This window comes from Phacochoerus africanus, chromosome 2 (assembly GCF_016906955.1).
Source record: "Phacochoerus africanus isolate WHEZ1 chromosome 2, ROS_Pafr_v1, whole genome shotgun sequence".
NCBI lineage: Eukaryota > Metazoa > Chordata > Mammalia > Artiodactyla > Suidae > Phacochoerus > Phacochoerus africanus.
The window spans coordinates 243,852,180-243,875,960 of record NC_062545.1 but is presented as its reverse complement, the minus strand read 5'-3'; the positions used below and the strand labels follow the sequence as shown (position 1 = coordinate 243,875,960).

The 23,781-nt window shown below is 36.8% G+C and overlaps 1 protein-coding gene across 4 annotated transcripts in view; it reads right to left on the bottom strand.

Moving 5' to 3' along the window:
• Positions 1-23,781, bottom strand: part of INVS (inversin) — a 166,181-nt gene that overhangs the window by 140,992 nt on the left and 1,408 nt on the right. For all 4 annotated transcript variants that reach the window (XR_007133271.1, XM_047768041.1, XM_047768043.1 and 1 more), the window contains exons 2-3: positions 21,614-21,737; positions 4,292-4,458 (exon numbers count right to left, since the gene is read on the bottom strand). Coding sequence is in view for 3 of the 4 variants with exons in the window: in XM_047768041.1 (XP_047623997.1) it covers positions 4,292-4,458; positions 21,614-21,713 (267 nt within the window). In the remaining variant the exon portion in view is untranslated. The remainder of the gene's footprint in view (positions 1-4,291; positions 4,459-21,613; positions 21,738-23,781) is intronic.

The following is a 23,781-nucleotide window of genomic DNA, read 5'->3' as shown; positions in this document are numbered from 1 at the left end:
TACTCTCATGGGTGCCATTTCCTTAGCTGCTTGGACTATTAGCAATTTGTTTTCCAGAAAGGTGAATGTGTCAAAATAACTAAGCCAATCAGCACAGTTCAATAACTTTTCCCATATATGTATTTGGAAACTGGATAAATGTTTTTAATAAACAAAATGTCTAGCACTTGTATTAATAATGAATTTCCATATAAGTAACATAAAATGTATTCATTCATTCAACCAAGACATTATCAGACACTGTCTTAGTTTCTGAGGCATGCAAAAATAAATAAAACAAAGTTCTTGCCCGGAGCTCCAATCCAGTGGGAAAGAGGCAAGTAAGTAATAATTACAATACATATGAGATAATGGGGCTCTAATAGAGACATGAACAAAATGCTATGTGAACATGAGTTTTCCCTGCTAATCAACCTAAGGAAAGATACCATAATATAGTTCACTGTCACAAAAAAAAAATCAAAAACATAATAAATAACATATAAGAATGGTTGCTGTTTGGGTCAGTAATAATAACAATGACTATTTACATGTTATGGCAGTTGATAGTTTATAAAACACTTAGGTATATTAATATCATGCATTGGTATATGTACCTACGACAGACAGGCCAACTTATTACTTAATACCTTTATCCATAATCTTTGTAAGCAACTTAAGAGTAAGAATCACATCTTTCATCTTTGTATTGCAAGGCCTAGCACAGTGCCTGTTACACAGTAAGAATTTCAATATATGTCGAATAAATGCATGCACGTACATATATACATTGATGTTAAACAGCATACATCTGAGTTCACAGAAAATATAGATAAGTGCAATATACAATATTTGCAAAGAATATTTGATATCCAATATATCAGATAGGGATAAATACAGTACTTATTTATAGCAGACGTGATTTGTTTTTTAAATATTCTCTCTAAGTATGTAATCATGATACACAGTAGACACTTGGCAACTACTTATTTAATGAACAGTTCTACTTCCACAATATCTCTTGGATCCAACTTTTCCTCTTTATTGACCTGAACTATAATAGCTTTCTATATCTCCATTCTCATCCTCTTCCAAAGTAGCTTTAGTTGCCATATTAGTCCCTCTAAGATAATTTGTCTGCATAACTTCGATTCTCAAATGTCCTAAGTAGCTCCCTAGTATTCAGGACACTTCATTAAAAAAATATAACTTAAAAAGGCATAGGAAGTACATAGTATAAAAGTCTGGAACTGGCACACAGCAGATACTAAATGACTAAAAATTAATGAGCTGGGTTGTCCTGGGAAAATTAGTCATTCACATGTTTTAAAATGAGAATGGATCTCTACAGAAAAACCAATTTGTTGTATTAAGACTTAAGTAGAAAAGGAGATATAGGATAATTTTAAAACAATCTCTGCTTATCTCTGTTTAGTCTCCCAGCTTTTGTTTACTGCTAGGTTTCTTAGAGGCTCATCCTACCCAAGTAGAGTTTAGGCATCTGCTAATGAATTGCAAGGATTTTTTACTCAGATTTTTGGGTTCCTTCTCTGAGGAGGAGTCTGCTCTTCAAGTTCCAGCCACTACTAACACTATTCTACCTGGGTTTCTCTAGCTTACTAAGACTACTGCTTCCTGCTAGGGTTGTATTCTTTTGCATTCCAATTTGGAAAATGCCTTAAAGGAAAAAGCCAAGGTGAATGTGGAGCTAATTTCACATGCTTCCCTTCTCCGAACAATCCTGCTTATGCTGATTATTCCCAATGCTTTGAAACAATATATTTTGTTCAGATGTTCCCACTGTGGCACAGCAGTAAGGGATCCGACTAGTACCCATAAGGATGCGAGTTCGATCCCTGGCGTCCCTCAAAGGGTTAAGGATCTGACGTTGCCGTTACCTGTGGTGTAGGTTGCAAATATGGCTCAGATCTAGCGTTGCTGCGGCTGTGGTGTAGGCCAGCAGCTGCAACTCCATTGGACCCTAGCCTGGTAACTTCCATATGCCACAGGTAAGGCCCTAAAAAGCAAAAACAATATATTTTGTTCCATTTTCAGATGTTTTTGGCAGATGAATTGTTCTAAAATACACAGGGAGAACTTAGGCTTAGTCATGTAAATCTCTGGTTGGTTTTTCCTTTTTGTAATTTCTTCTTTTATATCTTTAAACATTCCATTAATGGTTATTTTATATTGTGTTTCTAATGATGGCAATATCTGATTTTTTGATAGAAATCTGTTCATTATTTCTGTTGATTCTCATTCACTGTAGATTGCTCCCTCATGTGTTTGGTGATCTTTCATTGTGGGATAATGTTTAGTCTGTTTTAATATGGAGGAATCATGGAGGTTTAAAGGAAGATACTTTCCCTAAAGAGAATTTGTATTATGTCTGATTAGAAGCTACAAATCCGGGGCATATCATCTCCAACTATTCTTTGAAAATGATTTCTAGATCTTCCGCCATCTTATTCCCACCTTAACTGTACTATCTTTGATTTCTTAATAATGATACTTTCGCATAAAGCACAAAACCAAACACAATACCCACATTTGATTGGGACAGAGCAGAGTATTATAGAATGATTACCACCCTCATTCTGGAAATTCTGCTAGTGCTAGTATAGCTTAAAGATACATTATAACTTTTGGCAAACATGCAAAAACAAACAGCAACACAGAGATGGGAGAAAGGCATAATAATCAGATAGTTGAAAGAACATGAAACTTGTTATTTATGAAATCAGCTATATAAACTGTGATGTGTAAATCATGAAATCAGCTATATAAACTGTGTCGTGTAAATCACCGTTCTAATTATTCTTTGACACTGTAGAAAAAAAAAAAAATCACTACTTAAAAAAATAAAGGAGAAACAAAAAGCAAATGGAAACAATGCCCTGCATCTCACAGAGAGACTTAACAGCTAACATGTCTGGTTGTGCACTCCTCTTTTCTCCACCTTTTTCATATTATACCTACAAAAAAGTCATACTGTTGCATCAACAACTTAAACTCTCTTTTTTTTCTCACATGATCCACTTGATGTAAGCTGGTTTCCTCCAACTTACGTTTCTGAAGTTGAATTTTAAATCTAAATTACAATGAAGAAAATTGTAGAGTATCAAATTCCTACTATTGGGGCTATTCCAATCTGAAATGTTTACTTTTTTATGGTAGCAAGTTAAATAGAGTTACCCTTCCTGAGTGAATAATTTTAACAGCTGACAGGCCTGGGTGAAAGGTTATAAATATCTGAGCAGCAGTTAAAACTGAGATTGAAAATGAGGGAGATTTTAAAAAAATTATTATAATGAAAAGCAAATTTAAGAGCAGTAACATTGGAAATAACCTGACAGACCTGATAAAAGCATTTAACTAGCATATTCTGTAGTATATCTTAATGTCAGTCTCTTTTTATGCTTTCAACTAATGAAAAGGTATTTTCCTAACCCCTCAATTAATCAGCTATATCTGGTTCACATTTTTTTAATGGGAAATAACACTAATAGTTTCTGCTAGAGCTAATTTTCATTGCTTTTTATTCCAAAAACACATAAGTCTAAAATAACAAAAAGAAAAATATTAGGCACTGGAAATATATTTTATAGACCAAAATTTTATGGTGAGAAAATCATTTTCAGGTAAATAAGTCTTCAAATAAATTTAGGAGCTTCCCACTTTGTTTTTTGATATGTTTAATCCTAAAATACTGAGCTCTTCACAATGCTTTTAAAAACTTGAAATTATTTATACTAGCAATATAACTTTAGATCTTAAAAATTTGAAAAAACATTTCAGAAAATAATTTTATGTTCCTTAATGCCATATATTTTATAAGAGACTACAGTTTTTTATTTTATGAGTAACACACTCATTAAGGAAAAAATTTTAAACAATGGAAAGTACCAAAATTCATATATATTCCAATATATATCCCAATATTTAAACCCAACCGCCATTGACATTTTGGTGTGTGGTGTTTTTTTTTTTTTGTCTTTGCCTTTTCCCATGCATAAACTGATTCATATTATAGTTTAGTCATATTACACATATAATTTTTATTTCTTTTTCCCAATTTAACCTTAGATCAGAGAATAAATTCCATTGCTTGAGGAACTTGGATAAGTGAAAGTAGCCCCTGATGGTTATCTGTGCTTACTCTCTGCAGTTTAAAGACTGTAGTTTTTTGAGAAAACATATGAAACAAAAAGTTATATTCCTGTGATTTGTCATACGTCCACTGCACAGTTCCACTAATCAACTAACAAATCTACACAAAAGCTTCATTCTTTATAGTAATTTTACTTCTCACCTTTTGAGCTGCAAGATGGAGGGCTGTTCTCTGGCTATGGTCAGTTTTATTAACATCTGCTCCTGCCTTCAGGAGAGTATCTGCACAGTCCAGTCTGTCGGCCAACACACAATACATAAGTGGTGTTCTCCCAAATTGATCTTCTTTGTCTTTAAGGGCTGAGTTGCCTATGAGTATAAAAACAAGTAATGATGTTTGTTATGATGTTTGTTAATTATTGTTGTTATTACTAATATAACTAGGAACTATATTTACTAGTTGTTTTTTATCAAGTAATGTGGTAAATGCATTAAATATATTATCTCATTTTTATTTATGCTATGAGATAGATACTTATCATCCTTATATAATAGGAAACTGAGACTCAGAAATTAGGTAACTTGTTCACATTACACTGAAAGTAGGTAGTGAAGTTAAAATTCAAACTTACTATTGACTTTAAAGGGTACATTCTTTACTATGTCATGCCAGATTAACATTTTGACATATGGGGCTATTTTTTTTCTTCCCTTACTCCTTTTGTCAAAAAATACTTATTAATGTAGACCATACACTAGGTCTTGTGGTATGTTTCTGATAGCCCACTAAAATGAATCATGGCTGGCTTCCTGTTTTAGGCAATATGGAGCAAGTGCATACCGCCCTGATCCTCCTGCTAATTAAAAAACAAAACACCTCCTGCAAAATAATGAAAGGTGGTGAAAAAAAGGTAGATTGGTAAGGGAAAAATGAAACTCTAGGAACAACCCAGTAGTGAATTCCCTGAGTTGTTTTTTTGGTTGGTTTTGTTTTTTTAGTGTGTGTGCCTTCTATACAGCCAGCCTGAGTGTTAATGCAGCCCAAATATACCAATTGGCATACACACAAAATTTCCCAAGAAGCCTGCTCTCTCCAGTCAAAATATCAGGAAGACAATAGCTTTGCTGGAGTTAACTCTTTTGACTATACCTCTACTCAAAGCACATAAACAAAACAAATCATACCTCTATTCCTCTCCACTAGATACTGTAGAGAGAAGCCTATGAAGTATTGGGTCCTGAATTAAGCAAAGGAAAGCAACAAGGTGGTATCTTACTCTTCTCAACTAGAGAGTGGCTAAGGGTTACAGAGACGAGGAGGCTAGAGTAATTCTTTAAGTTAGTGAATAATGCCATGGATAACTCCGAGCAGCCTATGTGTGAAACCACCCATAGTCAAAATAGCAAAAGCTTTGAGAATTAAATTCTGGGTGGGATACTGCCTAGGTTTTAAATTGGTCTTGGTAGCAAAGAAGTGGGGCAGATCAGATAATAACTTGCAAGAGCTCTAAAAAATAACTTGACATTTGAACCTAAACAGACTGTAAGTCTACTAAAATAGATTTAAATAGGATCCAGAGTTTTAGAACATAACACAAAAAGGGCCAAGATATAATCCAAAATTACTAGACAAACCAAAAGCAAGGAAAATATTAAATAAGACAATCAATAGGCACCTACACTATGATGATACAGGTATCAGAATTATCTGATAAAGATTTTAAAGTAACTATCCTAAAAATGGATAGAACAAGCAACTGTGAACGCTTCTGAAACAAATGGAAAAATCCAGTCTCAGCAAAAAGAAAAAAATATGTTCACATAAAAACCTGCATGTGGATGTTTATAGAAGCTTCATTTATTACTGCCAAAAACTGGAAACATCTCAATTGTCCTTCAACTGGAGAATGACAAAAGAAACTGTAGTAATCCATACAATATTGCTCAGCAATAAAAAGGAATGCAGAACTGATCTACTCAATAACATGAAAAAAAAATCTCAAATGCATTATACTAAGTGGAAGAATTCAGTCTCAAAGGGTGCATATTATATGATTCATTTACACGGCATTCTGGAAAAGGTAAAATCTACAGGGAGAGAAAACAGACCAGTGGTATCTGGGGAGCTGAGATGTGGGGATGAATTGATGATAAAAGGATATGGGGGAATTTCGGGGTGTGATGGAACTATTCTATATATTGATTGTGGTAGTAATTACATGACCACATATATTTGTTAAAATTAAATAACTGTACACTGCCAAAAGTATAAAATTGACTGTATTTACTGTATTAAACTTCAAAAATTTTTTCTTAAAAAAAGAAACTGTGGCTGCTGAAAAAAATTTGCTACTTTTGTCACAGACAATGATCAGGTATTCACATACTGGCTGAAGGTAATCATATATGAGTTGAACATGAGGGAAGCCAAGTTACTTTTAAGGTATTTGGGCATAAATTGCTAATGGGGGAAGAAAACTGACCAAATGAAATATTTGCTTTGGGGAAATACAAGTGATAGGTGAAGAAAGAGAACATGTCACACTGGTGACTTGCTTTGTGCCTGAAACTAAGATGTTTTAGCGCTAAATATTTCAATATATATTTAAATCTTGGATACAGTGGGGCCCAAAGTACTTTATATCTACACAGATAACTCTCTTAGCTTTCCCTGTATGCTACTAATAAAGCAAGAAAGGTCACTGATTTTGGAATTTGAAAGAGCCTTAAAAAATACTTAGGTTGTGCATAGTAACTCCTGGAAGAGGCAGGTTTTTTTGTTTGTTTTCCCCCAGAATCTTGGTTTTGAAGATGGAAGCAAATTTTGCATTTGACTCAACATACCTGAAAACAGAAGCTCCTATGCACAAGTCTTCTGACTGGTAACACAGCGTTAAGTATTATTCTCTCTACAATGACCTCCATTACCTAATACAGAAGATTCCAGACATTCTATTACTGTATTTATAGATAAGGACCCACTTAAACCCAAATTCATTCACAGGACTAATACACTTTAGAACATGTTCCTTTTATCATTTCAGCCCTTCTGGAATGAAAATGATACTTACAGAGAATATGCTACAGTAAACACTAGTCTCTAGTTGTCTTTCATAATTAAAGGGTACTCTCTACCAGCATCTTATTTGTTAGCGTGAAGCAAAGACAGTAGTACTTAGAATCAGCAAGATGATGGTGATTCATATGTTTTTTATTTAATGATTTTTATTTTTTTCCATTATAGATGGTTTACAGTGTTCTGTCAATTTTCTATTGTACAGAAAGGTGACCCAGTCACACATACACACTTTCATTCTTTTTTCTCACATCATGCTCCATCATAAGTGACTACATATAGTGCCCAGTGCTATACAGCAGGATCTCATTGCTTTTCCATTCCAAAGGCAATAGTTTGCATCTATTAACCCCAAATTCCCAGTCCATCCCACTCCCTCCCCCTCAGCAACCACAAGTCTGTTCTCCATGCCCATGATTTTCGTTTCTGTGGAAAGGTTCATTTGTGCCATATATTAGATTCCGGATATATGATATCATATGGTGTTTGTATTTCTCTTTCTGACTTATTTCACTTAGTATGAGAATCTCTAGTTCCATCCATGTTGCTGCAAATGGCATTATTTGGTTCTTTTTATGGCTGAGTAGTATTCCATTGTGTATATATACCACATCTTCTTAATCCATTCATCTGCAGAAGGCCATTCAGTTTGCTTCCATATCTTGGCTATTGTGAATAGTGCTGCAATGAACATGCGGGTGCATGTGTCTTTTTCAAGGAAAGTTTTGTCCAGATATATATGCCCAAAAGTGGTATTGCTGGGTCATATGGTAGTTCTATGTATAGTTTTCTAAGGTATTTCCATACGGTTTTCCAAAGTGGTTGTACCAGCTTACATTCCCACCAACAGTGCAGGAGGGTTCCCTTTTCTCCACACCCCTTCCAGCATGTTATTTGTGGATTTATTAATGATGGCCATTCTGACCAGTGTGAGGTGGTACCTCCTGGTAGTTTTGATTTGCATTTCTCTAATTATCAGTGATGTGGAGCATGTTTTCATGTGCCATCTGTATATCTTCTTTGGAGAAATGTCTATTCGGGTCTTTTCCCATTTTGCCACTGGGTTGTGGCTTTTTTGCTATTGAGTTGTATAAGTTGTTTGTATATTTTAGAGATTAAGCCCTTGTCCGTTGCATCATTTGAAACTATTTTCTCCCATTCTGTATATTGTCTTTTTGTTTTGTTTTGTTTTTTATGGTTTCCTTTGCTGTACAAAGCTTGTCAGTTTGATTAGGTCCCATTGGTTTATTTTTGCTTTTATTTCTTATAAAAAAATAAGAGACTGCCTTGGGAGACTGACCTGAGAAAACATTTGTAAGATTGATGTCAGAGAATGTTTTGCCTATGTTCTCTTCTAGGAGTTTGACGGTGTCTTGTCTTACATTTAAGTCTTTAAGCCATTTTGAGTTTATTTTTGTGCATGGCGTGAGGGCGTGTTCCAGTTTCATTGATTTACATGCGGCTGTCCAGTTTCCCAGCAATACTTGCTGAAAAGACTGTCTTTTTCCCATTTTATATTCTTTCCTCCTTTGTCAAAGATTAATTGACCGTAGGTGTCTGGGTTTATTTCTGGGTTCTCTACTCTGTTCCATTGGTCTGTATCTCTGTTTTGGTCCCAGTATCACACCATCCATCTTGATTCCTGTGGCTTTGTAATATTGCCTGAAGTCTGGGAGAGTTATGCCTCCTGCTTGGTTTTTGTTCCTCAGGATTGCTTTGGCAATTCTGGGTCTTTTGTAGTTCCATATAAATTTTTGGATTGTTTGTTATAGTTCTGTGAAAATTGTCATGGGTATTTGATAGGGATTGCATTGAATGTGTAGATTGCTTTGGGTAGTATGGCCATTTTTACAATATTAATTTTTCCAACACAGTAACATGAAATATCTTTCTATTTCTTTGAATCCTCTTTAATTTCCTTAATGTTTTATAGTTCTGAGCATATTAAATCTTTTACCTCCTTGGTCAGGTTTATTCCCAGGTATTTGATTTTTGGGGGTGCAATTTTAAAAGGTATTGTATTTTGTCTTCTTTTTCCAATATTTCATTCATATACAGAAATGTGACTGATTTCTGAATGTTAATCTTATATCCTGCTACATTGCTGAATTTGTTGATCAGTTCAAGTAGTTTTTAGGTTGAGCGCTTAGGGTTTTTTATACGTAGTATCATGTCATCTACATATAGTGACAATTTTACATCTTCTCTTCCAATTTGGATGCCTTTTATTTCCTTTGTTTGTCTGACTGCTGTGGCTAGTACTTCCAATACTATATTGAATAAAAGTGGTGAGAGTGGGCATCCTTGTCTTGTTCCGGATTTTAGTGGGAGGGCTTTCAGCTTTTCTCCATTGAGTATTATATTTGCTGTGGGTTTGTTGTAAATGGCTTTTATTATGTTATGTTCCCTCTATACCCAGTTTGGTAAGAGCTTTTATCATGAATGGATGTTGGACAGTGATTCATATTATAATTTCTCTCGAATAGTGAGATTCTTCTTTGGAAGCTTTAGTATGGAAGAGGATTTAGGAACTGTGGTCACAAGAACAAACATGGGAAATGAAGGCAATCCTCATACCCTGGGCTAATCCTAACTCATTAGGTTTCTTAGGGCCAAAGTGAAGTCAGAACCATGGGGTTAATAGGTCACTCTATCTCCTAGAACACCAGTTTCTCTGCTCTGACCAAGTTGGCTGTTAAATACAGGGAAACTTTAAGTCTTCTCCTCAATCTCTGATGTATTTTGTTGTATAACTGGTATTTATACTTTCCAACAGAGAAGATTTAATTAGGTTGTCAACACCATCCAATATGTCATGCCTATAAGGAAACTTTCTGCATCTGAGGTAACTGAAATCTTGTATCCCCTAGTCATGATTAGAAAAAGCAGCATTTAGCCTCACCAGGATCCTAATTTCAGTTTCTTTAGGGGTGTAGTGGCTTTATGACTAGTTTCTGAGTAGTGAAGTTTCCATAAGGTTCTGAGCTTCCTGGGTAAATTGAGAAAGTCCTGTTCCTTTAGCTACCATACTCCTTTCATTTCCTCAGTTATAGCACTCAGCCAATACCTGTCCAGTCTACACAATAGCTTATTTTGATGATCGAATGAAATGACTTATTGTTTGGAAGTGTTTCATAACTGTAATATGTTTTACAAATGTAGGACTTCTGATGGAATCTAATATTTGCTGGATGGCAGTGCACTTAAATGTGCATTCCTATCAGGAATCCTAATATAGGATGCAGCTGGCTAATATGCTGTGTTGTTTTAATTATTCTGGCAACTGTGGAGATAGCCTCTAATCCACGACCAACTGGGGCTGGCATTCTGCATGTGCTCAGTCTGAACATAGCTCAGAAAGATGAGTTGGAACTATGATTGAAAAGCTGCTGCCCTACTGCATTGGGTTATTTTAAGGCTAAATGGAACAGAACAGTCTCCGTATGGACTGATATGTGCAGAAACCAGAGCTCCAACTCTAGCAGTTAGAGGAAATGACTGTCACTTATAGTGACAGTTGTGCCACTTTACACAATAGCTATGGCACCATACTGTCCAACACAAGTAAATTTAGCATTCTCTACTGACACCATTTGCTTGTTCTAAAACATTACCTTTGTGTAGCATCAAAGATGCATTTGTCTGTTTTTACCTACTTCTTCACACCTTTCATCTTGTTACAATCTTGGGAAGGTGTTTGTGGTCATTTAAAAAATATCTGCTTATTGTTAGAGAGGCAACATGGGAACAATGGAAAGAAGATAAGATTCATAATCCAGTGATTTGGTTTGAGTCTCAACTTCGCAGTTATTAGTTATGCAACTAAACTGCTTAACTTCTGAGACTCAGTATCCTAATATAAAATGAGAATAACAATAATAACATGAAACATATTATATTTTGAGGGCACTTAAGATTTCATAAAATATTTTTATATATTATAATTGTTAAGGTATCCTAAAATATCATTTACACTCATTGCTATTTTATTATTTTTTTATTACTCAAATGAATTTATCACATCTGTAGTTGTATAATAATCATAACAATCTGATTTCACAGGATTTCCATCCCACAGCCCAAACACATTGCCCCACCCCCCAAACTGTCTCCTTTGGAAATCATAGGTTTTTCAAAGTCTGTGAGTCAGTATCTGTTCTGCAAAGAATTTCAGTCTGTCCTTTTTTCAGATTCCACATGTCAGTGAAAGCATTTGATGTTGGTGTCTCATTGTATGGCTGACTTCACTTAGCATGATAGTTTCTAGGTCCACCCATGTTGCAAAAAATGCTGGTATTTCATTCTTTTTCATGGCGGAGTAATATTCCATTGTGTATATGTACCACCTCTTCTTGATCCACTCCTCTGTTGATGGACATTTAGGTTGTTTCCATGTTTTGGCTATTGTAATTAGTGTTGCAATGAACAATGGAGTACATGTGTCTTTGCAAGTCATGGTTTTCTCTGGATAGATGCCCAGGAGTGGGATTGCTGGATCAAATGGTAGTTTTATGTTTAGTTTTCTGAGGACTCTCCATACTGTTTTCCACAGTGGTTGTACCAATTTACAATCCCACCAACAGTGTACTAGTTCTCACTGCTATTTTAAAATGAACATAGTTGTTAGGTCTGCCAGTAGATCTTCCTATTTAATGTGTTAATAAAAAATGATTATACGTTATAGTGCTACGTAATAATTTAAAAATACTTTGATAACTGTATTTCTTTTATTTTTTATTACTCAATGAATTTATTACATTTATAGTTCTACAATGAACTTCTTTGCAGAACAGATACTGACTCAACAGACTTTGAAAAACTTATGGTATCCAAAGGAGACAGTTTGGGGTGTAGGCGGATGCGCTGGGGTTGTGGGGTGGAAATCCTATAAAATTGGATTATGATGATTATTGTATAAGTATAAATGTAATAAATTCATTGAGTAATAAAAAATAAAAGAAATACAGTTATCCATTGTGTATATGTCCACATCTTCTTGATCCACTCCTCTGTTGATGGACATTGAGGTTGTTTCCATGTCTTGGCTATTGAAAAGAGTGCTGCAATGAACATTGGAGTACATGTGTCTTTTTGAGTCATAGTTTTATCTGGATAAATGCTCAGGAGTGGGATTGCTGGTTCAAATGGTGGTTCTATTTCTAGTTTTCTGAGGACTCCACATACTGTTTCCCACCGTGGTTGCACCAATTTATAATCCCACCAACAGTGTACTAGGGTTTGTTTTTTTTCCACACCCTCTCCAGCACTTACTGTTTGTAGACTTTTTTGATGATGGCCATTCTGGCTGGTATAAGGTGTACCTCATAGTGGTTTTGATTTGCACTTCTATAATGATGAGTGATGTTGAACATCTTTTCATGTGTTTTGATAACTGTATTTCAATACAGCTGATTTTTAAAAATTCTTATTATGTTACGTTTAAGCTCTTAAAATTACATGTCTGAGAAGGGGTCCATAAGCTTCACCAGGAGTTCCTATCATGGCGCAGCAGTAATGAATCCAACTAGGAACCATGAGGTTGGGGGTTCGATCCCTAGCCTCACTCAGTGGGTTAAGGATCTGGCGTTGCCGTGAGCTGTGGTATAGGTTGCAGGTGTGGCTCAGATCCTGCGTTACTATGGCTGTGACGTGGCATAGGCTGACAGGTGTAGCTCTGATCAGACCCCTAGCCTGGGAACCTCTATATATCACGGGTGCAGCCCTAAAAAGCAAAAACAAACAAACAAAAACCACATAAGCTTCACCAGATTGCCAATAAGGCTCACAGCATGAAAAAAGTTCAGAAAAGTCCAAAGTAGATAACCATTAAAATTTCATCAGTCAAGGGAGTTCCCGTTGTGGCGCAGTGGTTAACGAATCCGACTAGGAACCATGAGGTTGCGGGTTTGGTCCCTGCCCTTGCTCAGTGGGTTAAGGATCCGGCGTTGCCGTGAGCTGTGGTGTAGGTTGCAGACGCGGCTCGGATCCCGCGTTGCTGTGGCTCTGGCGTAGGCCGGTGGCAGCAGCTCCGATTAGACCCCTAGCCTGGGAACCTCCATATGCAGTGGGAGCGGCCCAAGAAATAGCAACAACAACAACAATAACAACAACAACAACAAAAAGACAAAAAAAAAAAATTTCATCAGTCAAGGTTAGAAATACCTACCCATACCACAAGGCCCGACAGTTTAGTAGTTAAAAGCATGGGCTTTAGAATCAGTCTTGCAGGCTTCAATCGGTTTTCTCCCTTATTAGACAAGTTACTTAATTTCTCTATATCTCAGTTTCCTTATCTATGAAACAGGGAAATAAGAATACCTAAAACTCTTTACGGCATCTTACTACTAATGAGTTATAAAATACTTAATGCAGTTCTTGTATAACATAACTTCATGTTGGCTAATTTTATTACTATTATTAATACTGATGCATATGCATGTAAGTATATTTATAAACACATTAAATATGTAAAGCATTTATATAACATTTAATGACCTTAACATTTTTAATCAAAATATGCTGATTTACAATGTTATATTAATTTCTGCTGTACATCAAAGTGATTCAGTTATATGCACACACACACTCTTTTTGGTTTTTTTTGGCCACCCCACATCATACAGAGTTCCTGGGCCAGGGATCAGATCCCAGCTGCAGATGTGACCTACCCCATGGGTACATCAACGCTGGATCATTTAACCCACTGTGCCAGGCCAGGGATAGCACCTATGTCCTGGTGGAACAAAGACGCTGCTGATCCTGCTGCATCACTGCAGGAACTCCTCTTTTTCATATTTATTTGCATCATGGTTTATCAAAGGACACTGAATATTCTTCCCTGTGCCATACAGTAAGACTTTTGCTATTTATGCATTCCATATAAAATAGTTTGCATCTGCTAATCCCAAACGTCCAATCCATTCCTCCCCCACTTCCCCTTTTCTCTTGGTAACCATAAGTCTATTCTCTATGTCTGTGAATCTTTTGTTTCATAGATACATTGATTTGTGTCATATTTTAGATTCCACATTTCAGTGCCTTCATATGATATTTGTCTTTCTTTTTGTGACTTACTGCACTTAGTATGATAGTCTCTAGTTGCATCCATGGCATCCATGCTGCTGCAAATGGCATTATTTCATTCTTTTTTTAATGCCTAAGTAGTATCCCATTGTATATGTCTACCACATCTTCTTAATCCATTCATCTGTCAATGGACTGCTAAGTTGTTTCTATGTCTTGGCTACTGTGAATAGTGCTGCTATGAGCATAGAGGTGCACGTACCTTTCTGAATTATAGTTTTGTTCTGATATGTGCCCAGGATTGGGATTGCTGGATCATATGGTAATTCTATTTTTAGTTTGTTTGTTTGTTTGTTTGTTTTTTGCTTTTTAGGGCTGTGCCCACGGCATATGGAGGTTCCCAGGCTGGAGCTGAAGGAGCTATAGCTGCTGGCCTATGCCACAGCCACAGGAATGTAGGATCCAAGCCATGTCTGCGACCTACACCACAGCTCATGACAATGCCAGATCCTTAACCCACTGAGCAAGGCCAGGGATCGAACCCGCAACCTCATGGTTCCTAGTCGGATTCGTTAACCACTGCGCCATGACGGGAACTCCTTAATTTTTATCTTTTTAGGGCCATACCTGCAGCACATGGAAGTTCCCAGGCTAGGGGTCACAATGGAGCTACAGCTGCTGCTATGCCACAGACACAGCAACAAGGGATCTGAGCCGCATCTCCGACCTACACCACAGCTCACGGCAATGCCAGATCCTTAACCCACTGAGCAAGGCCAGGGATTGAACCTGCATCCTCACGGATACCAGTCAGATTCGTTTCCGCAATGCCACAACGGGAACTCCAGGGTTCCCTTTTCTCCACAACCTCTCCAGCATTTGTTATTTGTAGACTTTTTAATGATGGCCATTCTGACCAGGGTGAGGTGATACCTCATTGCAGTTTTGATTTCCATTTCTCATTAGCGAGGTTGAACTTCTTTTCATATACCTATTGGCCATCTGTATGTCTTCTTTGAAGTAATGGCTGTTTAGTTCCTTTGTCTGTTTTTTTGACTGTGTTGGTTTGTTTTTTTGTTGTTGAGTTGTATGAGCTGTTTGTGTATTTTGGAAATTAAGCCCTTCTTAGATGTATCATTTGCAAATATCTTCTCCCATTCTATAAGTTGTCTTTTTGTTTTAATTATGGTTTCCTTTGCTGTGCAAAAGCTTGTAGGTTTAATTAGGTGCTATTTGTTTATTTTTGCTTTTATTTTTATTGCCTTGGGAGACTGACTTAAGAAAACATTGGTATGATTTATGTCAGAATGTTTTGCTTATGTTCTCTTCTGGGAGTCTTATGGTGTCATGTCTTATGTTTAAGTCTTTAAACCATTTTGAGTTAATTTTTGTGTATGGTGTTTTTAATTGCATTGATTTATATGTAGCTGTCCAACTTTCCCAATACCACTTGCTCAAGAGACTTTTCCCCATTGTATATTCTTGCCTCCTCTGTTGAGGATTAACTGACTGTAGGTGTGTGGGTTTATTTTTGGGTTCTCTTTTCTGCGCCATTGATCCATGTGTCTGTTTTTGTGTCAATACCACACCATTTTGATTACCGTAGCTTTGTAGTATTGTCAATGACCCTAATATTTAAAGTCAGGGTTGAGGTAAAAGAAGGAAATTGAAATAATGTCACTGCTCTACCACTTATGAGGCTCCTTGCCACACCTACCTACAGTGTTGGGAGGTGGTATAAACAAGGCAAGAATGATTTGGAGAGATTTATATTCGTTGAGACCATGGACAGGCCAATATAAGCTGTAGTAGAATCAGAATGGTGCTGCCTGGTTACTTTACCACTGCAAACACCCCAAACACTGTTAGCAGTAATGCCTCTATCAGTCATTTACAACACAGTGAATATTTACAAGTGATTTTGTATGATTTTCACAAAGAAAGTAGTATCATTCTTTGTTAGCATTTAGAGCTTTTTCATCTTGAGATTTTTCTGAAACTATATAAGATTTGATTAATTTAATGTAAGTCCAACCTGCTATAACAATAGCAGTAATAAAGTTCTAATTATTGTCTACCATGTGTCAGGTGTGATGCTAGAAGTTTTACAGTCATTATCTAATTTAACTGTCTCACAAGCAAAGTATAATAATCTATAGTTTTTTTGTTTTGTTTTTCTTTTTAGGGCTTCACCTGAGGTATATGGAAGTCCCCATGCTAGGGGTTGCTAGGGGTTGAATCAGAGTACAGCTGTCAGCCTGTGCCATAGTCACAGCAATGCCAGATCCAAGCCACATCAGTGACCTACACCACAGCTTGTAGCAGCACTGGATCCTCAGCCCACTGAGAGAGCCCAGGGATCAAACCCTCATCCCCTTGGATACTAGTTGGATTCTTAATCCACTGAAAGACAAAAAAATAAAAATAAAAGAAAAGAAAAAATAAGGAGTTCCCATTGTGGTGCAGCGGAAACGAATCTGACTAGGAACCATGAGGTTCTGGGTTTGATCCCTGGCCTCACTCAGTGGGTTAAGGATCCAGCATTGCCGAGAGCTTTGGTATAGGTCACAGATGTGGCTTGGATCTGGAGTTGCTGTGGCTGTGGTGTAGGCCAGCAGCTACAGCTCCAATTAGACCCCTGGCCTGGGAACTTCCATATGCTGTGGGTGCGGCCCTAAAAAGACAAAAGACAAAAAAAAAAAAAATTAACCCACTGAGTCACAATAGGAATTCCTCTATAGTTTAGAGATAAGGAAACTGAGGCTCAAAAAGATTACGTGGTTTAGCCAAGGTAAGACAGCTAATAAATGACAAAGCCAGAATTCAAAACTCAGGTTTATTTGACTCTAAAATTCATATCCTTTCTATTATACTACATAGTATAGTATTAAAATGAATCTACTAAATAATATTATCAGCCATGTCTCTGCTACTCAATTAAATTATTTGAGTTTGATATTAAGAGAAAAAGCTACATATCTATAAATGATAGTTACAGCGTGTAAGGATTTTGCTATGTATATGTTTTGGGGGCCATCTAAATCTAGGAAGTAATGAGTTAGGTTAAAATATTAACCCATTATAATAGGTTAAACACTAAGAATTGCTACTAAAATGATGTCTCATTCAAAAAAAGCTTCTTCACTCCTCCTCCAGGACAATGGGCAGCATAGAAAGTGTTGGATTTAATCATTTGTGTATGTAGAAGGAGATGCTCATCTGTTTCCATGGAGTCTAACACAACATGACATACTTCTCCATGGAAACAGAGAAGGGAAAACAGAAAATGCTAAGGTGAATGAATTCACTGAGCAGTTGGTGAGCAAAGACTGAAGAAAAAAATTAATTCATTTGTAGTACTACGTTACTAGCTTAGAAAAGACAAATAGCATATAGTTAGAGAGCATCACCTGTGCTACATAAAAGAATGTACAAGATACACTGAAATTTAAGGTGTATCTTAATACTAAAATATAACATTTTGGTGAGAACATACAAATGTTAGGCAACACCACAGAGCAAAGATATCATTATCTTTGCACAGAAGACAAAAATGGCAGAGCGCTTGGTGTTCTCATCGTAGCTCAGCGGTAACGAATCTGACTAATATCCATGAAGATGCAGGTTTGATCCCTGGCCTTGCTCAGTGGGTTAAAGATCCAGCGTTGCTGTGAGCTGTGGTGTAGGTTGCAGATGTGGCTCATATCTGGTGTTGCTGTGGCTGTGGCATAGGCCTGTGGCTATAGCTGTGATTCAACCCCTAGCCTGGGAACTTCCATATGCCATGGGTGCGGCCCTAAAAAGCACCCCCCAAAAAAGGAAAAAAAATGGCAGAGTTCTTAAAAGGTGAATAGTGTTATAGCTCAAAGTCAGTAATGAATTTGGGGTTCCTTAGACAAGATGACAGAAAACACAAGGAACCAACTTATAAATGCATTTATCAGTTCTATACTCAGTCACATCATGACAGCTTCTTTGTTTTTACAGAATTTTTTTCTTTGGGGATATAAAATTATAGGAATATTTCAAGTTTTATTATGTAACACATTAATAAATATGTGTTATTAACATAGTGCACAGTTTGTTCCCTTTGAAGACTGTATACCATTGTAAAATAATAAAAGATTTTATAAGATATATTTTCTTGAGGAATTCTGAGTTAAAATTTTTTTTCCCAATGAAATTTAGTCCTAACTTCCTTCTCAGTTCAGTTAAACTCAATTCAGATTTAATCTCAGCCCTCCAGATGATTATGGATCTCTGAGGAAGAAAGATTTAAAGAATAATTATAACATTTATTCACTTCTTCAGCAAATATTTCTCCTGTGCCTACTATGTGCCAAGTACTATCCTGGATTTTGAGGATGTAATGATGAACTAAACAGAGCTATTCTACACTCATGCAGGCTATTAGCTTATAGAGGAGAGTGACATTAAAATGGTCATATACATAAATATACAGTTACGATCTGAGATAAATTCTACAAAGGAAAACTGCAGGGTTCCAAGAGAGCACACAATGAGAGATTTCACTGAATCTGGATGGGCAGAACAGGCCTCTTTGAAGAAGTGACCTTAATGCTGAGATCTGAAGGATGAGTCAGGGTCAGTCAGATAGAGAATGGGTAGAGAAGTATTTCAGGCAAAAGCCTTGAGATGGTAAAGGGCTTGGCAGGTTTGAAAAACGAAAAGGAAGCAGGTTTTTGGCGGGAGAGAGTGGTGAAACGTGAGGTTGGTACACTTTCAAATATTATTCCAAGTACAATGGGAAGCAATGAAAGAGTTTTGAGCAGGAATATGACATAACTGAATAATTTTTAGTACAAGTAAACATGGAACATTTAGGAAAAAAAATCCAAAAAAGGCAAAACTAAACTATAGTGTTTAAGACATATAACTAGGTGGTATGTCTACAATGTGATTACTACCATAAAGGTTAAGACAGGAAATTATTCCAAGTGGGAGGAAAGGATGCATTGAGATTCCTGGGGGAAAAATGTTCTGCTCTTTGACCTAGTGATGATTACATGGATGTTTGCTTCATATTTATTTGTGAAATTGAACACTTAAGTTCTACGGACTTTTCTATATGTATATTTCAGAATAAGAAAGCATGTCTTATTTTCATTAAATAAAATGTGGACTGAGATAAGGAAGTGGAAATGAGTGCTGGCGGCTCAAGAAGCTTGGTTTTGGCGACAGAGTGATAACTGCCCCCATATCCATTCTCTCATTCTTTTTGGGAACTGAGCACCCTGAGTTTTAGCTGGGCATGATGCCATCCAGGGATAAGAAATTTTTTTTTAAGCCTCTTCTGTTGTAGGTGTGTCTTCAGGAATGACAAATTACTATCCTGTGCTCCCTCCCTTGTCCTTCCTGCTGGCTGGGCTATGACTCCAGTGAAAGACTCTTTGACCCCAGATGGAAGTCATGTTGAGAACGGCAAAGCTAAATGCTGGCAGCATCCCTGGGTGATTCTGTGAAGCAGAGATGTCTATCCACCCTAGACTGCCCTACCTTTGTACTCCTATGAAAGTGAAATAGACCTCTATCTTAGTCAAGTCACTGTTATAGAAGTTTAGCCCATATACTGATACTCTTACAAAAGAAAGTTGAGAGATAAGGTAATACCAGAGGGGGATGAAGGAACAGAGAAGGGATTTTTACACAATGGAGACAACAGAGCATGTTTAAATGTTGATAAAAGTATACAGAATAGCAAGAAAGTTTGATGATGTGTAATCAGAAGTTTAAAAAAAATGAAACAAGATCCCAGAGAAGATAGGAAGGGATAGAATACAGAGTTTGTGTGGAAAAATGGATCTTTGACGGAAAGGGATATTTGCTCTGTTTTAGCAGGAAGAGAGAAGAAGATGGGTGTAGCTGTAGATTGATTTGTAGATATCCAGGCTGAAAGATGAGGGAGTTACTATTCAGTGTATTCATTTTCAGTAAGGAACATAAAGAAGGGAGGGAGAACTGGCAGTCAAGAGTTTCGGCTGAGTGAGGAAGTACAAAACAGTCATTATGGAAAAATGTGGTAGAATGAGCAGAAAGTGATGACTGTCTACATGAAGTGGGGAGTCATGAATTTAGGGTGTTACCAATCTTCTAGGCAGGTTCAATTGTTCAGGGGTTGGATTAAGTCCACCCAGAGTTGGGATTGCAACAGACAGGTGTAACAGGTAAGAAGAAAAGGGAATTTTTCTAAGGGAAGGATTTTAATAATAGACTATAGAATCAGGGCTGAATAGGGAAGAAAGTGAAGACAGAAGGAGCCTGATGGTTGAAAGTGGAGAAAATAATGGACTGGAGGTCTCAGTGATGTTGAAAAACTATCATTCTCATTAGTAAATGAGCTGGAACCAAGTCTTAGTTGAATGGTAGAACGTTTGAATGAGGGATTCAGAGGTGGTGAAAGATCTCAGGTTCCAAAGCGTAACTGAACATAGGTAGCTGAGGTGAAGTGAGAATCACATCTCTGATAGAGAAACCTTTACAGAGTGTGTGGTAAAAGAATTTTGTCTTTGAAGATGAGTTGGAGTTTGTTTAGTAGAGAAGGTATGGGGGTAGGAGGTAGAAAACAGGACAGGCAACAGATATAAAGACAAAATCCAAGCATAATGAGGAATAGACAGCCTAGCCAGCAGTTACAGTGCATGGGTAGAAGTTCCTGAAGAAATTGGAAATGTAGGGTGAAAATAAATTCTGAAGGAATAAGTATGGACGTTCAAGTAGGGTGGACTTTATTTTAAAGCCCAGGTTGTCAATCATGATGTCACTTGACACTGGTGTGTGTAGAGATTACAAATAACAGAAATTTTTATTTTATTTATTCTCTTTGGGACTAATGACTTGTGAACATGTGGATTTGTGGTTTTTACAGTTATGGAAAATTCTTAGCCACTGTCTTTCTCCTATTTACTTTATTCTCTACAGCTTCTCTAGAAGTTCTTCTAGACCTTCCACATTGGACCTTTCTCTCTACATAAGACAGGGTGAACACAATAAATTTCAATCAGTTGAATCAATGATAGGGAACACATTGAATCAATTTGAAATCATTAAAATTCAAATTATTTGTAAGTAATTTGGGTATATACTAAATGTTAAAGATCACTATCCAATATCTCATTCCAGATCTCTGTTAAAACAAAGATGAATTAATTCTCTTAGCACTTTAGAGTACAGATCAAGATTCAATGCCAAATACACAGATATTTCTCAAGTACTTTTCACCTATCTTAACCCAAATTTTTAAGTTTCAGGACATAATTTCTTTTTTGTACAAGTCCTGAAACAAAATATAAACAATAATGTATTTCCATTAAAATGTAAGTAGATTGCAAATTAGAACTATGATTAACATATTTCCTTATGAGACAGAGTTATTTTTAAAGTTTCAGTACTTAACTTGGCACTTACCTATGATGAGCTTGTGGAGAGCACCTTTATCTCCATTAATAGCAGCAGCATGAACTTGGGATGCTAATGAGGAACCAGGAAAGTTCTCTGATCTGTTCATAGTCTTCTCAACAACTGGAACAACCTGAAACAATGGTGTAACCAACAACTATCTGTAGGAAACATTTCTGAAACCCATCTCATCAGCTCTAAATGGGTATGTTATAAATATGGTTTACTACAAGTATTTCACAAAGACTCAAAAAGTCTACAGTCCTAATCTTAGAGTTGCCATAATATGGCAAATCAGGTGACCCTTTGTACAAGTTGTTCATCTGTAAAATGAAAGGATTAGATGGTTCTAAGACACTTCTAGGGCACTGAGTGGAAAAAAAAGGCTGAATATTTAACATTAGACACAAGGTTCAAAAGTCACAGTGATTGGCTGAGTTTATACAGGTGATATGGTTTCATATAATATGAAATACCAGAATTGATATTGAGAATAAAGGTGATGACTAAGTCACAAAATAGGTATGATGTGAACTGTCAGGTTAACATTAACTAGATTTAAGTGCTAAATTAAAAGGTATCTCATTCTTTCTCTCATGTCCACAAAAGGAGGAAGTTTTATTTGTTCTCTCCTTGTGTCCACAAGGAAAAGATAAGTAGTTAGAGACCTTGACCTTAGTAACTTACTTGGAAACATCACTAGGATAAGCCATGTTTCATTAAGAAATATTTTGCTCTGACTGGTAGACTGATATAGTTTGATAGGAACCTTCTAGAAATGTATTAGCTGTGCAGGAAAATAGTGAGTTCCCTATCATAAGGGTGTTTAAGCAGAGGCTGGATTATGTCAGAAATGCAGGAGGAGTTCCCGCTGTAGTGCAATGGGATCAGGGGTGTATCTGAAGCACCAGGATGCAGGATCAATCCCTGGCCCAGCACTGTGGTTTAAAAGATATGGCGTTGAGGCAGATGTGGCACAGGTCACAGCTGTGGCTCAGAAACCCTGTATGATGCAGGGCGGCTCAAAAAGAGGATGGAAGGAAGAAAGGGAAAGGTAGAAAGAAAATGCACCAGGAAGAATTCAAGCATTTGATGGGAAGGAAAGAGGGGGTAGTTGCATCAATGATCTTAAATTTTATTTCTAAAGCTAAGATGCTATATCAAAGTTTCAAAGTCAAATGCCTGTAAGGATCAGGGAGATAACAAATGCAAGAAACATGGAGAATTATATGGATCACAGCAAACTGGAGCATACATACCCGTCTAAAGTGAGCAGCTATTTATTAGCTACAGTTAGTATTTGCCTTAAGGGTAAGCAAGCCCTCTTCTGATTTTACTAAAAGATGACACTCCAATCTCTGTGACTCTTGAGGATATGGGAATTTTGTAAGATAAATTTATCACAACTGATGAGCTAGTACTTGGCTGTCATTGACAGGATTATTGGTTCAAGTTCTGCTTTAGAGTAAAAATACTTTCTTAATTTTGGCAAAGGTCAGCTCTTCATGTCTTTATTTTGCTGACAATTTGATTTAACACTTTGGCAGAAATTATGGGCATTTTAAGACACTTCTGTCATGTCTGAGCATGTCTGTCATGTCAGAAAAACCAGTTATATATGGAATTACATTAAAGTGACTTGAGAGAGGCTACAAAACAGGAGCATAGGTGGAAACACAGTAGAGGAGTAATTGCACTTGGGCTCAAGGTCCAGTTCTGTTAACAATATGCGGTGTGCACCTAGGCTATTTTAGCTCTGATTTTCTGTAAAATAAGAAAAATGGAGGGAGTTCCTCTGTGGCTCAGAGGGTTACAAACCCGACTACTATCCATGAGGATGTGGGTTCGATCCTCAGCATCACTCAGTGCGTTAAGGATCTGGCATTGCCATGAGTTGTAGTGCAGGTGGCAGATGCAGTTTGGATCCCCTGCTGCTATGGCTGTGGCATAGACTGGCAACTGCAGCTCCATTTTGACCTGGGAACTTCCATATGCTGCAGGTGTGGCCTTAAAAAGCACACACCCACCCACCCACACACAAAGAAATATGTAAACAGTAGGCCATGTTGATTTATTCAACAAGTGGAGGGCCAACAATGTGTTAGACACTGTTCTGAACTTTAATACCTGTCACTTTAGACTCTAAGTGATCATCAGAGTCAGAGAAATTTTTCATA